The following is an 18,252-nucleotide window of genomic DNA, read 5'->3' on the forward strand; positions in this document are numbered from 1 at the left end:
GAATCCAGTGGAGGGTGATAAAATTGTGATTTGTTCAACAGCAACATGAAATTTCACAATATGTTGTCTGCCACAACATGTACGGACACTTAGACAAATCACAAAACAATTATATACTGTATTAACAGGAGGCTGTTTTACATAATAAAATGGCCATCTCTGAGCGCTCAACCGCCCTCTGTGTAAACTGTCAGATGCTCAATACATTAGATCTTGCTGTCTCTTCGCTAAGAAGTTATCACCCAAGGCTACTTTACTGAGACAACAATATATTTTATTTCTTTTTAAAACTCACATATGTATGCTTACTTAATCCTGAAGCAGAATAATTATTCCCAATTATTGGTTCGAGTGATAATCTCTGCTTACCCACATACCTAGGAGGCTGGGGAGGCTCCTTCGCGTCACTGGGTATGAGGTTATAAACGCTCTCAGAAGAGCACGTTGGATCCATGGCCACCGAATGATCCCTTAAAAACTACTATGAACTTTTTTTTTCACTGTATCTCCGTCCGTTCCTTCACGCCTTCCCTTTCATTTACTACTCCCTTCCCTTCTTAAGAAACCAGGGCTTCTCTCTTTCACACAATTCCCCTTTGACCTCCTCTTAATTACCCTCTCTTGCGAAGAAAATGCCCTTTCTATTCCTCTTGGAGTTTCTTAGCGTTATTGACGATGCGGTTGCTGTGGAAACCGTTACTAGGCGACGGGGAAGTGAAAGGCTAGGTTTCCTTTCTTCCCTCTTTCTGCAGTGCCTTTTTCTACCTGAGAAGTTCAACGTGGAAGCCACTGTTTATATGTGCCTTTGTGGGTAGCGGGCTGGAGAACGGCGTCCCTTTAGTAATTTTACTCTTTTCTGTCTCTGTATTTCGAAAGAAGAAGCTTTTTTTACTAGAGACGGTCGGGAAGCGCAGCCGGTGCGCAGGCGTCGCACAGTAAAGGCTCTTCTGCGCAAGCCCCAACCCTTGCAGGGACCCGGTCGACTACCGAGGCCACGCAGCCGCACCAGCAACTTTGAGAGCGAGGAGCGGGGCGGGGAGCCAGCGGCTCTCGGCGTGCTGGGGTGGGTGGAGAGTGGGTGGAGCGCGAGAGGGGAGTGACTTACGAGGCGGTTCGGGGGGGGAGGGCCTGTGGGCGTGGCGCGCGGACGCTGAGGCCCGCACCGGCGCAGGCGCAGAGGCGGCTGAGGGGGCAGGCAAGGCCTAGCGACGCTTGGGGCCGAGGCCGTGGGCGAGTCGGGGCGAGCGCCAGCGGTGCGGGCCTCCGTCTCCCGAGGCGGCACTGGTGGTCCTGGACCCTCCTTCCCATTTCCTTTCCTTTGCCCCGTCTTCTCAGTGTGATTTTCTTGGTGAGTTATTTGAGAAGAAAAAGAAAGGACAGCTGTAGAAACCAGCCCGTACCCATCGCATGCCTTTTTCCCCTTTGTTTTCTTCCTCTTCTCGCTATTAGTTGTGATCTCCATTATGTGTCTGCGCTCATTTTCCTGCCGCTTCCTGCCGCTTTGTCCCAGGCACCTCAGAAATCCTGCAGGCCAGACCTGCCCCGCCACCTGTGTGAGTGCGCGCCCGCCTCCCGCCGTTCTTTTCATCCACCTGTCGCGCGCGTCCCGGTGTCTTCTTCCCGGGTCTGGCGCCTGCTGTGCCCCTTCGCCGCTCTGCCTGCTCCCGCGCTCGCCAGGCCCGATTCTCCGCCCTGTTCCCTTTTGGTCTCCAAAGGCCTGTGGACTTTGCGGTTTTTAATGAGCAGCCTAAATTAGAGCGGGGAGCCTTTTAAATATGGGCCCTTGGATTTGTGCCCAATTTTACGTGTCCGTTTTTGAGAAAATACTTAGAGTAGCGGTTCTGTTCCGTTTTGGGCAGTTTGATCCTCCATGAATTTATGCAGATACGACAGCTGACAGGAACTGAGTCCTTAAAAGACAGTTATCTTGAGTCTCTAAAAGGCAGTTATCTTGAGACCCTAAAAGACGTTTTGGTAATATGATTTGAGAGGGAAGATGGATGGTTCTGAACCAAGCTTCTGGAGGCCACTGTGCCCAAAGGGAATAAAGATAGAAGAGAGAAAACACCCATCTTGTTCTCTCCGTTGCCTGGAGGGATTAAAGCATCGTGATGGCTTGGTGAACTTTGGTCCTATTTACAGGGCTTTGCTGAATGTGTGAATCCTTATCCTGGTCGCTGGTTTTTTGGTTAGGTAAAAATAGGAGCCCTGGTGTCGCATTGGTTAGGCGCTTGGCTGGCAGTTTAAATCCATCAACCACTCCTTAGAAATCCTATAGAGCAGTTCTACTCTGTCCTGTAGGATCACAATGAGTCAAAATCCACTCCATGGCAACAGATTTAGTTTTTCTTTTTTCTAACGTAAAAATAAATGTGTTTTTTTCTTATACAGATGATCAAATTTTTATCCAGGCATTTAACAAACATTTTTTTAATTTTTTATTATTGTACTTTAGATGGTTCACAGAGCTAGTTTCTCATTAAACAATACACATACTGTTTTGTGACATTTGTTGTCAGCCCCACGATGTGTCAACATTCTCCCCTTCTGGACCTTGGGTTCCCCATTACCAGCTTTCCTGTCCCCTCCTGCCTTCTTATCCTTGCCCCTGGGCTGGTGTGTCCATTTGGTCTCATTTTGCTTCCTGGGCCTGTTTAATCTTTTGCTGAAGGGTGAACCTCAGGAATGACTTCAGTATTGAGTTAAAAGGGTGGCTGGGGGGCCATACTCTTGGGGTTTCTCCAGTCTCTGACCAGTAAGTCTTGTCTTTTTTTTGTGTGTATGTGAGTTAGAATTTTGTTCTACATTTTTCTCCAACTCTGTCCGGGACCCTCTATTGTGATCCCTGTTAGCGGTCCGTGGTGGTAGCTGGGCACCATCTAGTTGTGCTGGACTCAGTCTGGTGGAAGCTGTGGTAGTTGTGGTCCGTTTTAATCCTTATGCTGAGATTTGAAGGACTCAGGATAACACCGTAGTCACGTGCATAGTCATTGGCCAAATCTTATACATTTTCTAACTAAAAGGAACACTTTGGGAATATTTATGTTTAACCAGTTCTGAAAGTGCTCTGAAAGGCAAGGCATGATTTCTCCAGTTCCTGAGCACCAAGTGGCCTGTTGCTACTTATCTCGGCCATTTTTGCACAAAAGCAGCCATAGATGATACATAAATGAATGAACAAACAAATAAGTACGTAGTTGTGTTTCAAGGAAACCTTATTTACAAAAAAGGGTGGTGGGCTGAATTTGACCCTTTGGCTGTAGTTTGCGCAGACCCCTGGTATAAATGGTATGCATGTGTTGTACATACACAATTTAGGTTTCTTTGTTAAAATTAATTGCATGAATAAAATGGATATAAATAGGAGTATAAATAAGTCAACTGAATGGAAAATAAATCCTTGCTAAAGATGGTTTCTTTACAATATTTTTTTAACGTTAGAGAATTGGAAAGGGTACTCAAAATGTTACTTGAATTAAATCCTCCAGACCATTAGAGAATACCTAATAACAGAAGACTTACAACAGAAAAGGCTTAGTTAGCTTTGATACTAAGATAAAGGCAGAGATAAGTGGTGTACCTGTAAAATTATGCTTTTGGTTGTAAGATCCCTGTGATTACCATGTGGCACTCCCACTAGGGTGTGTGGTCCTTCCCACCCTCTCCATACCTATATTTCCTGGGAAGTAGGAGCAGACTGAAGGGCTGGTTGAGAGAATGTTTGGTCAGTAGTCAGAAGCAGCAGAGCTTCCCCTCCCCTTGATTAGTTTGTCATGTTATACTTGCATTTGTTCTTATTACTTATTGGAAAACCACTTGTTCCTGTAAAAAAAATGCAGCAATTTTTGAGATTAAAAAAAAAAAAAAAACTCAATATCGTAATAGCCTAAATTTACTCAGTCACTCTTCTGAGCAATTTAAAGAGATTGTGTTAATATAGAATGACAAGCATAATCATGGCATAGGCTGTTTAAGATGTTTATTGAGGCAGTTCTCGTAATGAAATAATTTTTGAAGTCTATGTGTTTTATTTTGAAAGAATATACTGACACACGTTTTAAATTAGTGTCAAATGCTAAATAATTTTGGCTAAATAGGGTTTCGAGGATTCCCCAGAAGATTTGAAAACTGTAATTTTGTAATGGAATTGAAAAATTTGTTTCGACCCATTTGGAAGTAAAAATGGACATTGGGTAGAGTATGATTTCAGTTGGTTACCATCTAGTGGTAAACTTAGGAAAACATCATCATTGTAAATACGTTGCTGAAAATTAGAAGGTATAACCAAAAATTTTGTGTAGAACTTTCTCTATAAAATGTATTTGAGAACACTAATAATATAGTGAAACCTGAGTACTTTATGGCCAAGAAGTACTGCTTTTGTTTTCTGACTCTTATGTGACTTCCATTTCATTCAAAATGCTTTTGTCCTTTGAAGAATTACCCACTCATGACCACGGTACTGACAAATTATTATATTAATTAATCAAAAAATCTAATACAATAGCTTTGAATTAAAGAAAAAACTGTATTTTAAGTAAAAACTCAAATTACTGATAAAAGCTATATGCTATTGGTATTATTCTATCTTCCTTGTCTTTTGGTTTTCTTAGAACTGATGTTAAGGTCTTAAAATTAGTTTATGGCAGAATGTTACAAAATGAAATTTAGTATGTAGCTAAAACTAGAATTCATCTTTATCTTTCTTTAAAAATTGTAGTATTGTATTATGACTCTTAAAAACAGCCTTCAGCTAGTTTTAGAAAGAGTTTTGTGGAAAAATAATGTTGATACAAAATTAATAAATTGAACCGTCATCATTTTCTACTTTGAAGTCATCTATATATTTTTTTACCCCAGTTTATTGTAAAAGGCAAATAAGATAAAATCTAAAAATGAAAGGGGGTAGAGAAGTGAAGACAAAGGAAACATGAGATTTGGTAAGGCAAAGTTGACATACATAATATTTGCCTTGTAGTCTGCTGTCTTTAACGGAGTTGATATTAAGCATTTTAGCAACCAACAGAAAGTGGAAGACAAGGTTATTTAATAGACTTAGTGTCCATAAAAACAAACTAGTTACTCAGAAAATATGCATTTGTTACTGATACAGAAATCAGAAGGAAATTTATGCATTGGGAACTCAAAAAGTAAACACTCTATAATGTTATTAGCAAAAGCCTCCTGAATAGGAGTTTGATCAGGCTGTTTTATGCAGCGTCCTCAAAGCAGTTAGTGCTAAAGTACCGTACCAGAATACAGCTCAGTAAACGAAATTAGTGATATGGTTCAGGTGTACAAGTCTCTCTAGTCCTCGGTTTCCTCCAGGGAAAGGATTAGACTATGTATAACTAAACAGTTCTTGATTCAGGGGTGAAAAACCACTGTTTTCTCTGAAAGTTTATAAGGAAACCAAACTATACGAAAATATGCCCAGCCTCATGTCTAGGTATTCTGGTTCAATTACATATTTTTGTAGTCCATTGTCTTTGAGCGACAATGATTAATATTAATGTATATTAATATGCTTATGTGCCAGCTACCTGTGTGTGGCAGATGCTTCCTTTGGACTTTTTGTAATAGTGATTATTGCATACAAATTATATAGTGATTCAGATAGATGAGACAGCTTAAAATAACAATTCAGGTACTCATTTCATAGCCTTACTATACTGCTTTATTTCCTTTGATTATTAAGCATACAGTTAAAACTTTATAATTTCAGGTGCCATTGTAAAATAATTTATATTTGTTAGTATTAAGTTATATTGTCATTCTTACTGCTTGATGACAGAAATTCATTCAGTACTGTGTAGTAAAATTCTATAAGACTAATGTTATTAGGTACCGTCGTGTGGGTTCCGACTTGTAGCAACCCTATGTACAACAGAATGAAACATTGCCTGGTCCTGCGCCATCCTCACAATCGTTTGCTAGGCTTGAGCCCATTGTTGTAGCCACTGTGTCAATCCATCTTGTCAAGGGACTTCCTATTTTTCACCGACCCTCTACTTTATCAAGCATGATGTCCTTCTCCCGGAACTGGTTCCTCCTGATAACATGTCCAATGTATGTGAGACAAAGTCTTGCCATTCTCACTTCTAAGGAGCATTCTGGTTGTTCTTCTCCTGAGACAGATTTGTTTGTTCTTCTGGCAGTCCATGGTATATTTGGTATTCTTTGCCAGCACCATAATTCAAAGGCATCAATTCTTCTTCAGTCTTCCTTATTCATTGTCCAGCTTTCGCATGCACTTGAGGTGACTGAAAACGCCATGGCTTGGATCAGGCACACCTTAGTCCTTAAAGTGACGTCTTTGCTTTTTAACACTTTAAAGAGGTCTTTTGCAGCAGATTTGCCCAATACAATACATTGGATTTCTTGACTGCTGCTTCCATGGGTGTTGATCGTGGATCCAAGAAAAATGAAATCCTTGACAACTTCAATCTTTTCTCTGTTTATCATGATGTTGCTTATTGGTCCAGTTGTGAGGGTTTTTGTTTTCTTTATGTTGAGGTGTAATCCATACTGAAGGCTGTGGTCTTTGATCTTCATCAATAAGTGCTTCAAGTCCTCTTCACTTTCAACAAGCAAGGTTGTGTCATCTGCATATTGCAGGTTGTTAATAAGTCTTCCTCCAATCTGATGCTGTGTTCTTCTTCATATAGTCCAGCTTCTTGGATTATTAGCTCAGCATACGGATTGAATAAGTATAGTGAAAGGATACAACCCTGACACACACCCTTCCTGACTTTAAACCACGCAGTATCCCCTTGTTCTGTTTGAACAACTGCCTCTTGGTCTAAGGACAGGTTCCTCATGAATACAATTAAGTGTTCTGGAATTCCCATTCTTCACAATGTTATCCATAATTTGTTGCCATCCACACAGTTGAATGCCTTTGCATAGTCAATAAAACACAGGTAAACATCTTTCTGATATTCTCTGTTTTAACATGTATAAGACTTATACATGTTTAAAAAAGAAAAAGAGTCTTGTTCTTTTAATAATAGATTTGAGGAAACATGAAAAGAGTCAATTCATTATTTTTCTGTACTTTGAAAATTTCAGGTGGATTTTTGAATAACAGATGAGTTTATGTATGAAATGTTACGATTCTCTGCAGTTATGACTCGTAGGAACTCATACAGGGTCGCTGTGAGTAAGAATCGACTGAATGGCAATGGGTTTGTTTTTTTTGTTTTTTTAATGCAGTTATGATTAACTTTAATTTTTTTCCATTACAGACTCCACTTTTTACAAGATCAACTGCCTCAGAATCAACAAACTACCAACTCTTCATCTCAGATTGGTTCCTGTGTGTCATATGTTTACCAGTCAGTGGGAGTTAAGCACAGCACATACATCCCGAAAAGCCAAATAAGGAAATGAATACCTTCTCTAGACAGTTCTAATTTTACTTGTAAGTTAAATTTGGTTAGATTAAAATGGTTTAAATGTTTAATTACAGACCACAGTTTAAGTAGCAGAGATCATCATAGTAGAAAATGATTGAAAGTTTTCAGAACATATTAAATATACTGTCTGACGTCTAATATAGCTTGGTTGCATAGTGGTTCTACCATAGGACATTTGACAAGCCCCACGACATGTCTGTAAAGCTACTTCTGTCAGTTTAAGTGAACATTGCAGCTCTTATTAATTTGCACTTATAGCTAAAATTTTGACTTGTCTGGCATGCGTTTTCGTTTTGGTGGTGTATATTTCCAAAGACAGGTAAATGAATGGTATGGGGAATTGTAGAGCTTCCTTGGATGCCAGAATAATTTTTTCCTTTCATCGTTGGAAACATCTCTGAGTTTTTTGGCTAGTACTCTGCAGTCTGTGTGGAATTTGAGTCCCTCCACTGGTGATGTTTATAGAATAAGAAACAAAAGCCATAATCCCATGCACATGAGGTTAATGATATATAGCCATTGACGTAGTTTTTCTTAACTATTTGGTGTAATTTTATACCTTTAGCTTTGGCTCTTTTTAAGCCCTTCCATACAAAAAAATATGTAAGAATGACTCTTAATAGCATGTGTATAAAAGATATAGAAAGAAGATGTCATATCTTTGCCCCATTGCTTGAAAAATTACTTAAACATTTTATAAGCAAATGTTATTTTACTTTAGTTTTCTCTCATGAATTCTGTAAGAAATTTACGAGTAATATGAGTCAATCACATGTTTGAAAGAAATTGAATATAAAAAATATTGTTCAGCTTTGTGGATTATAATAGTACTTCAACCCCAAATAATCCTTATTTTTATGTGTTATAAACCAGTTTTCATTACAGTATTTCATAAAAGGAAAAGAAATACTAATTTGATTTAGTGTCTTTTTTAAAAAGAAGCTATGATACAGCATTTTATGAAAAATTTCTGTTTATAGTTATCAATTTTTAAGGTTTGACTTTAATGTCTTGAGATTTGAAAAGACTAAAAGGATAATATGCACTATATGGGAATTTGGGATGGAATACTTTTTTAGAATACAAATTTGGAAGATTTTAGAACAGTTTATGTACTCTAGGTATGGTTACATTCAATCTTGTCGGGATTTTAATAGTCTGTTGAAATTAGTAACCAATTTTTTTGTTTGTTTTTATGTTTTGTAAAGGGCTAAAGCCAGTGGGCTTGGGCAGAAAAGTGAAAAGACAATGCTCTACTTTAACCGATGTCAGCATCTGAAACAAATAACACAGAGATGTTTTCCTAATATCCAAGTTAAAATGAATAAACACATACAGCTAATTCTTTCAAGAACATTTGTACTTGCAGAATTAAGGAAGTCATGGCACTCAAGCCACACTCTTGTCAAAGACAAAAATATTATCCTGATGGGACCTCCCGGTGCTGGGAAAACAACAGTAGGCAGAATAATAGGTCAGAAACTAGGCTGTCGTGCCATAGATGTAGATGATGATATCCTTGAAAAAACCTGGAATATGAGTGTGGCTGAAAAATTACAGGATGTTGGTAATGAGCAATTTTTAGAAGAGGAAGGAAAAGCTGTGTTAAACTTCTCTGCATCTGGGAGTGTGATTTCCCTTACTGGGTCCAATCCAATGCATGATGCTAGCATGTGGCATCTGAAGAAAAACGGAATAATTGTGTATTTGGATGTACCTCCAATGGATATAATTAATCGTCTCAAATCAATGAAGATAAATAGAATTGTAGGTCAGGATTTTGGAACACCTATGAAAGACTTACTTGCCTTCAGGAGACAGTATTATAAAAAGTGGTATGATACTCGTGTGTTTTGTGAAAGTGGGGCTTCTCCAGAGGAGGTAGCTGACAAAGTGCTTAATGCAGTGAAAAGATACCAAGATGTGGATTCAGAAACATTCATTTCAACAAGACACATTTGGCCTAAAGACTGTAAACAGAAGAATTCAACAAAATTCTTTAGCGAAGCTGTGATTGAAGGGTTAGCTTCGGACGGTGGACTCTTTGTTCCTGAGAAGGAGTTTCCAAAATTAAGCTCTGGGGAGTGGAAAGGCCTGGTAGGAGCAACCTATATAGAAAGAGCACAAATACTATTGGAAAGGTGTATACACCCTGCCGACATACCTGCTGCCAGATTAGGAGAAATGATTGAAACTGCTTATGGGAAAAACTTCGCCTGCTCCAAAATTGCCCCTGTCAGGCACCTTTCAGGCAACCAGTTCATCCTGGAGTTGTTTCATGGACCAACAGGATCATTTAAAGATTTGTCTTTACAGCTTATGCCTCATCTCTTTGCACACTGTATTCCGCCAAATTGCAATTATATGGTGCTTGTAGCTACTTCAGGAGACACAGGGAGTGCAGTCTTAAACGGTTTTAGTCATCTTAGTAACAATGATAAGAAAAGAATAGCTGTGGTCACGTTTTTTCCTGAGAATGGAGTAAGTGATTTTCAAAAGGCACAAATAATTGGCAGTCAGAAAGAAAATGGATGGGCAGTGGGCGTCAAGTCAGATTTTGACTTTTGTCAGACAGCTGTAAAAAGAATTTTTAAAGATTCTGATTTTACTGGCTTTCTTACTGTTGAATATGGAACAATCTTAAGTTCAGCTAATTCTATTAACTGGGGCCGACTACTTCCCCAGGTAATTTATCATGCTTCCGCGTATCTTGATCTTGTTAGCCAGGGATTTATTTCTTTTGGAAGCCCAGTAGATGTCTGTATTCCCACAGGAAACTTTGGTAACATATTAGCAGCAGTGTATGCCAAAATGATGGGAATCCCTATTCGAAAATTTATTTGTGCTTCTAATCAGAACCATGTTTTGACTGATTTTATAAAAACAGGACATTATGATCTAAGGGAAAGGAAATTAGTGCAGACCTTTTCACCAGCAATAGATATTCTCAAATCCTCAAACCTGGAACGACATTTACACTTGATAGGTAATAAAGATGGACAATTAATAACAAAACTATTCAGTCAGTTAGAAGATCAGCATCACTTCCAGATAGAAAAGATTCTAGTTGAGAAGCTTCAGCAGGATTTTGTAGCTGACTGGTGCTCTGAGGAGGACTGCCTAGCAGCTATTAGCTCCACCTATAATGCGTCAGGGTATATCTTGGACCCACACACCGCTGTTGCAAAAGTGGTTGCAGATAGAATGCAAGATAAAACTTGCCCAGTGATCGTCTCATCTACAGCTCATTATTCAAAGTTCGCACCTGCTATCATGCAGGCTTTAAAGATTAAAGAAATCAACCAGACTTCATCAAGCCAGCTTTATTTACTGAGTTCATACAGTGCATTACCTCCACCGCATGGGGCTTTATTAGAGAGAGCAAAACAGCAAGAGAAGATGGAGCATCAGGTCTGTACAGCTGATATGGATGTCCTGAAGAGTCAGGTGGAAAGACTAATACAAAATCAGTTCATAGGAATGTTTTCTGAGTAAAAAAAAATTTTTTTTTCCTGATGAAAAGCATGCAGTAATAAATATCTCAAAATTTGGAGTACAATAACATTTTGTTTTCTTAAGTTATGTATATATAGCTTTTATCATTTTGAATTTCAATAGCCTAATCTCTAGAACTGAGCATTGTACCTGCACATACTCCTTGGAATCTTAAATAGAAGTGACAAAATGTCGCAGAGTGCATGGACCCTTGTGCTGTTGTGCTTTGCAGTTACGAGGGATATATCAGTTTCTTCTCCCTCACCCTTGCTTTTAAGTGGACCAAATGTCTAGTATCTATTAATGATTTGGAAATTAAAATATTTAAGCACAGTTGTTAAATACTGTACCTGTAACCATGTATTAGTTCTCCGTTGACTAGAAAGTTAATTTACCACTCAGAATGGCTAACTTTTATGGAGGAAGCTCATCTGTTAAAATTAGAGCTAGTGTTTCTAACCCTCCTCAAGCTCCGTTTTGGACTTCTGTTAATTACGTGTATCCTAAAACCCCATTGCCGTCGAGTCGATTTTGACTCACAGCGACCCTATAGGACAGAGTAGAACTGCCCCATAGGGTTTCCAAGGGGCGGCTAGTGGATTCAAACTGCTGACCTTTTGGTTAGCAGGTGTAGCTCTCAATCACTGCACCATAAGGGTTCCATGTGTATCCTATATGGTCCAAATTAGATAAATGCTCTGTCCTTAACTTCTCTTTGGATGTTTATAACTAGTGTGAAGAGGTTTGAAAATCAAGACACATAATTTAAATCCAGGATGTAATAATCAGTAGCAGCCCTGGTGGCTGCAGTGGCTAAGTGGTCAGCTGCTAACCAAAAGGTCAGTGATTCAAACCCACCGGCTCCACAAGATAAAGATGTGGCAGTCTGTTTCCTTATAGGTTTCAGCCTTGGAAACCCTGGGGAGCAGTTCTACTCTGTCCTATAGGGTTGCTATGTCTATAGCATTGTATTTATCAAATGAGAAATTGTTACCAATTTTCAAGCTGGTTATAATTTCTAGCTTTCACTTTCTTTAAAATTATTTGGAATTGCCTTAGTGGCAACAGATTTTTAATAATCAATAGAACTGTTTCATAGTAGATACAAAAAATTACTTAGCTTATTCCAAGAGGAAAATTTTCCAAAATTAAAAATATTTGAATAGTCTTAATAGAAGTATATTTGTAGTTACAGACAATAGTTTTCCTATATTATTTGGAGTCCATTCCCATATAAGTTGTCTGTTGTCTGTCTTGTCAATGAACATTGTCTTTTTGACAACTAAAATCACACAGAACAACAGATGTATATGTTTCATTTTTATTCCTTTGTAATAGTAATGCATTTTAATCATGATTTTAATGTGAATTTACTGAATGTTTTATTTTTGAATGAAAGATTGTCATTGAAAGGAACGTAAGTGTAATGGACTACTCTCAACCACAAGATGGCATTCCTAACATAGTTTGTCCTTGCTGATAGCGTTCTTCATTTTCTGAGAGAACTAACTACTTCAAGAAATACATTAGAAGTTGTAATCAGCGGTGCCCCTGGGGTTGGTGTCACCCTTAGTAATGTTTCTTCTACTAATTTTACTCATAAATCGTAATTCCTGTATATCATTCCTTCTTTTCCCTTAATCAGTACTTCATTCTCAAAAAAGTTATTGATACAGATTCACAAGTACTAATTACCACAGTACTGTAGCTAAAACACCAAGAAATTCGACCAAGTTAGTAACTATAAAAACGCCAGCAGCAAAAAAAAACAACAGTGCGTGCTTGTGGCGAGAGCAGACAAAACCACGTGATTTGAAACATCACTGTAATTGGGTAATAATGACAGCTCTGACCAGAGCAGCTTAAACTCATTGCCATGGAGTTGATTCTGACTCAGCGATCCTATAAGACAGAGTAGAACTGCCCCATAGGGTTTCCAAGGAGTGGCTGCTGGATTCGAACTGCCTACTTTTTGGTTAGTAGCCAAGCTCTTAACCACCGCACCATGAGGGCTCTACAGTGCATTAGAATGTTCAAAAATAAATTTACATAGAGTTCTAGCCTTGTAGTTATATTAATACATGTAAGTCTGGCTTATGAAGAGTGTTTTTGTTATAACTACAGGGATTTTTTTATAAAAAATAAAATTCTGCTGAAACACTGTACAAAAATTTTGTAGATGGTTGTTTTGGTGTTACCCCCTCTGACAGTGCCGCCTGGTGTGGTCTGCACCCCGCACACCCCCTTAGCAATGCCACTGATCGTAATCATAAAAATTTTTTAATAGCTTAATAGGCAGGAGCAATTTGTTTAAAATTGAACCAAAACCCAATTATATGTTGACAAATGTGTGGCTTGGCTTCCAAAAAATCTGTTGCTGTCTAGTGGATTCCAACTCATAGGACAGAGTAGAACTGCCCCATAGAGTTTCCAGGGAGCACCTCGTGGATTCGAACTGCTGACCTTTTGGTTAGCAGCCATAGCACTTAACCCCTATGCCACCAGGGCTTCTAAAAAGTAAGCTTTAAAACCAAAAATTGAAAACCAGAAGCAGTTACAAGAAAACAATGGCAGATTCAAAGTTCTCTACTTATCCATGTATGTCTGTGTTATTGCGTCGTTTACTCCAAGGATGTTTGTTTCAATAGATGATATATTTAGAGAATGTATCTAAATGTTCACCGTATGCATCGGAATGCACTATTTTTCTAAAAGTGGGAGGGGCAGTATTGAAAAAAAAAAAAGATGGTTTCTGCCCTCAAGAACTGTAGTTAAGGAAAGAACACATGAAAACTAAATCATGTATGACAAAAGAGTTATGGTAAGGTAGTGTGTAAGTGAAAATGAGGGCGACAGCCAATTGCTGTAAGATGTAAAAGGAAAGGATTACTGTGGAACAGTTGGAAAAGGTTTCAAAGAGGTAGAACTTAAGGGGAGTCTTGAAGGATGGGCAGATTTTCTGGGTGTAAAGGGGAAATAGATTCTAGGCAAAAAGACAAGGGAAACAGATAAGATGAAAGGCCCAAGAGCATTTATCTGTAAATGCCCACTTGGCAATTATTTGTAGATAGTTTGTTCTTTCACTGTCCAAAACAGAGATTTCATGTCTTCCTCAGTTTTTCTCAAAACCAACTCTGACCCTTCACTCTCAGCTAATGACCTTGCCTCGTTCAAGAGGAACAAGCTATCAAATATGACCTACCTCAGCTTCCAATCACAGATGTCTAAATCTACTGCAATGGTTTCTATCCTTTCCTCTTCCCTTTGGTTGAATTGGGTAGGAGCCCCCCTCCCCCCCCTTTCAAAGGCTAATCTCTCCAGGTGTGCTTTGGGTGCTGTTCCCTTCAGTGCACTCAGATAACTTGCTTCATGAGTTACCTTCTCTCCTGATTTTTGAACTCCTCCCTCTAATGCCTCTTTCTTCCAGTGGCATTTAGATGCTCTTTTTTTGTGTCTTAAAAAGCATAAGAGCAAAACAAAGATCTTTCTGAACATCCACATTTCCCCCATCTACTCTTTTATCTCTTCACAATTAAGGGGAAAAGGTTTCAATTAAGGTCTTAAAAGAGTGCTCTACATATACTGTCTCTACTTTCTTATCTCTCACTTTCTCCAGAGTGTATAAAATGTATGTACACTTTAAGGATGAATAATAAAATAAATAGCTGTGTACTTAAATCATAGTAGAACATCACTTGCCCCTTTGATGCGCACTGTGGCTCCTCTTTGATTATACTTCCTTCTTTCTCCCTATCTAAATTCTCTGTTAATCACTCCCTTGTTTGCATTTACAGTTTTGCATTGCTTAGTTTTGCCTCTTTGAATCTTATATAAATGGAATGATAATGTAGGTATTCTTCCATGACCTATTTCTTTTGCTCAAAAATTCTAAGATTCATCCATGCAGATGAGAGAATCCACAGTTATTGATTTTTATCACCCCCTAGTATTCTGTTGCATGAATACCACAACCTATCCGTTTATCAGGTTGGTGGACATTTGGATTGTCTCATTTTTATCTGTTCTTATACCCAATAGATACGCTGTTTGTTAAAATTTGTGTTCAAGGTCAGTGAATATGAACTTCCAAATATTTGTGATTCTTCCTAATGACTTGCAAAAATAGTTTTCATATCCTAGAATTATTAAGTAAAAATGTATGTTGTATTTATACAAAATCACCAATTTTCAAGCTTTGGTTATAATTTCTAGTTTTCACTATCTTTGAAATTATTTACTGTATTAAATATAGTGAGTGCGTAAGATTTTCGAGAAAAAAGAAACTGGGGGATTTTTAATTATGTATTAATGGAAATTGTAAAATATGTTCCCATCAAAATACAGTTTAGAAGGCAAATTGTTTTGTATGAGTTTTTTTGTTATGTTGATAACCATTCACTTTCAAAAACCATTGATGGCAAATATTGCTTCAATCAATTACATCTGATTCACTTACATTTAATAATTGAAACTACTTGATATTAGTAAAAATATAAAGTAGCTATTTTCTTGTGAATCTCAAACCCATGGAGATGTAACTATATTGTTTTTATCCCCATTCGGGAACCTGAATAAAATCCACCTATGAAAGAGTTATTTGTGTGGGCCCCATCTGTGCGTTCCAGCCACTAAAATCATTTGTTTCATCTCTCTGAAACTTTTACTTTAAGAGCAAGTAGGCTCTTTCAGAAAATAAAGAACAAATAAGCTCCTCTGATTGGAAAAAAGAGAGCCAAGAAAGTTGCCAATGTTGTTGAAAAAGGGCACGGCAAAGACAAGAAACGAATCAGGGTAATTGATGTATACTGATGCATGCCAATACTCCGATCAATTGTGAGAATTTTGATCAGAGCCTTACATCAGAAAGTTGGATTTGCTTAATACAGAAGGATGCTCTGGTCAATTTAGTTGTTTTCCTTTTTAAACTGAGAACTTGATCTCCTTGAGTTTCTTCATCTGATTAGTAATAATTGTTTTGAGAAGTTACAACATTGAAGTTTCATGAGCAGATGTGGCATTACTTTTTAGCTTATAATCATACCCTATATTAAGATTTTAAAAAACGCATTGCCGCCGAGTCGATTCCTACTCATAGTGATCCTATAGGACAGAGTAGAACTGCCCCGTGGGGTTTCCAAGGAGCCGCTTGTGGATTCTAACTGCTGACCTTTCAGTTAGCAGCCCAACACTTAACCACTGAGCCACCGGAGCACCATTAAGATTTTAGTGGCTTGTAAGATTTTTTTTTTTTTTAGAGTTGCCAATGGCAGGTAAGTTTCATTTATAAATATTAGGGGAGTTTATGTTTTTAAATTAATCTACAATGGATTCTCTTTAATAAACAGATTCTCATAGTTGGTGAATGAATACTAAAATGAATCCATTTAGTACCATCTAATAGTTTTTAATACCATCTAATAGATTTAATGGTATTGTGAGGTTTTTTAAAAGCAGATGCTTTATTACAGTTCTCTTGAAATGGAAACTTTGAGGTAGATACTGCAGAGCCCATGAGAAATGCTGAAATAAGAAAAAAGCCTCCAGGAACTATTTTGAATAATTAGAAGTAAAAATGTTTTCTAAACAACAAAATGCCTTCTTGGAGTTCTTTAATTAAAGTGCAAATAACATGTTTATTTAAATCAGCGTGCATAGTAGTTTTATTTCAGATTAAACTAGGCTTACTTGGATTCATGAAGACATTAAAATTTGGTTTATAACTATATGCCCACCAGTAGGCATTCTTTTGAAGCCATATGAAATATTGTTTCAGGTAAGTTGGTTGTATACGTCTTGGGTTTGCTATCCATGTTACAGTATTTCATTTTCTTTAAAATTAGAGATTGCTATGTTTTTAAAATGTTTGTTTTGTGTAATTTATAGCATCCATTATCCCATGTTCTCATTGAATAGATGGTATTTTGGAAAAAAACTTCTTGTATGAGATATAAAGTTTTTACTATTAGTTCTTAGAGGAAATAACTTGAATATGCTCATTTGTTACCTAAAGATCTACTATTTGGTAAAATAAAATGGAGAATCATCTAGTAGGACATGAAATTGATATAAAGTCTTAAAAAATTTTAATGCTAAGGACATCTTTTTTTCCTTTGTCACTTTCAAAATTGGGTTGACTTTTTCATCTTGTCTGTTAGTTCCATTCTCTTTAACATTGATTGTAATTATCAAACATTTTTGTTAAACATTCCTAAACTGCATAATATTAAAAAAAATAGGGTTCACAGAATTAGAGAAGAATTGCGGAAGCCAAGGGGTAAATAAACTGGTCTTGAGCTCAGAGGTAGAGGTGGGTGGGAGAGTGAAATTAGCTGGAAGTCTTTGATCTCCGTAGGCAATTGGGGTATAAGTGCTGATATACTAGCGCTTTGAAATAGGGGAATTCATCTTTGAATTTCCACTGTGGCAAATAAAATGTTGTAATTACAAAATGTTTATTAACAGATTTTACACCTTACCCTAATTTGATCTTTTCTGGACTGTTGATCTCCTTGTTCTTCAGTTTCTCTATGTGTAGTGGATGGATAATATTTATGATTTGCCCCTATCTTTGGAGAAAAATGAATTATTGGGATCAGCAAATAATTTTTTTTTTTTTTTTTGGAAATAAGTTGCTATGTAAATAAGACTGTTCTAAAGTGACTTGGGAATGATTTCCTCAGCTGGGGAATATACCCTTGGTCAGAAATGGTAGACCACAGACTTAATGAAAACGATAGTTTAATACATTCAGAAGGCAGGTGGTTTATTCCTAGGGTAGTGACTTTTACACTGTAATGTACATCAGAATCAATTTGGGGGCTTAAAATGCCGATTCCCCAGATTTATCTTCAGAAGTTCTGGTCCATTTAGTCAGAAGTGGGACCTAGAAACTTCTGTTTTTAAATTGTGCTTTAAAAAACAAAGTTATACATACACCTAGTTTAAAAAGTCAAATGGTTTTGTAATGCTAAAATAAAATCAGCAGTCCTTTGTGTGTAGCCTTCCCTACACCCACTCCCCAGAAGTAACAACTTTCAAATCAGCTCTTTCTGCTGACTCTTCATATTTATTGATAATATGCTATACTGCTATTTTCAAATTTAGCTTTAAATGTTCTATATTGACATGCTTGTATGACATAAATATTTAGTTGTCCTACTCCCACTGTCTTGCACCATTGCCCATGCATTTTCTTACCTCCAGTTTTGGGTTACAGCAATAATTTTGGGTTAGAGCAATATTCTCGATTGATGTTATTTTGACTCCGCAAATATTATCCAAGGCTGTAGTAAAATTTTTTTGCAGTTTTTAAAATTTTATTTTGTTGAGAATAAGCACA

General features: G+C 37.5%; 2 protein-coding genes across 3 annotated transcripts in view; one reads left to right on the top strand and one right to left on the bottom strand.

Annotated features, from left to right (window-relative positions):
• ENKUR (enkurin, TRPC channel interacting protein) overlaps nt 1-473 on the bottom strand; it is a 41,039-nt gene extending 40,566 nt beyond the window's left edge. The window contains exon 1 of the mRNA XM_010590671.3: nt 378-473. Within this exon, the coding sequence (XP_010588973.1) occupies nt 378-454 (77 nt within the window). The 5' untranslated portion in view covers nt 455-473. The remainder of the gene's footprint in view (nt 1-377) is intronic.
• A 760-nt stretch (nt 474-1,233) lies between these two features.
• On the top strand, nt 1,234-14,990 carry THNSL1 (threonine synthase like 1). 2 transcript variants are annotated; one of them, XM_003410707.4, is made up of 3 exons: nt 1,234-1,348; nt 7,248-7,423; nt 8,627-14,990. In XM_003410707.4, the coding sequence occupies exon 3, from the start codon at nt 8,667-8,669 to the stop codon at nt 10,911-10,913; it is 2,247 nt and encodes a 748-aa protein (XP_003410755.2). In that variant the 5' UTR covers nt 1,234-1,348; nt 7,248-7,423; nt 8,627-8,666; the 3' UTR covers nt 10,914-14,990. The 2 variants fall into 2 exon arrangements, with proteins under 2 accessions (XP_003410755.2, XP_064140991.1); XM_064284921.1 differs by lacking the exon at nt 1,234-1,348 and adding an exon at nt 1,519-7,158.
• The last annotated feature ends 3,262 nt before the right edge of the window (nt 14,991-18,252 follow it).

The sequence above is a fragment of the Loxodonta africana genome, chromosome 4 (genome assembly GCF_030014295.1).
Source record: "Loxodonta africana isolate mLoxAfr1 chromosome 4, mLoxAfr1.hap2, whole genome shotgun sequence".
NCBI classification, from domain to species: Eukaryota; Metazoa; Chordata; class Mammalia; order Proboscidea; family Elephantidae; genus Loxodonta; species Loxodonta africana.

Excerpts from the sequence above, each read along its gene's own strand:
- THNSL1 (XM_003410707.4), top strand. The coding sequence starts at position 8,667 with ATGCTCTACTTTAACCGATGTCAGCATCTGAAACAAATAACACAGAGA.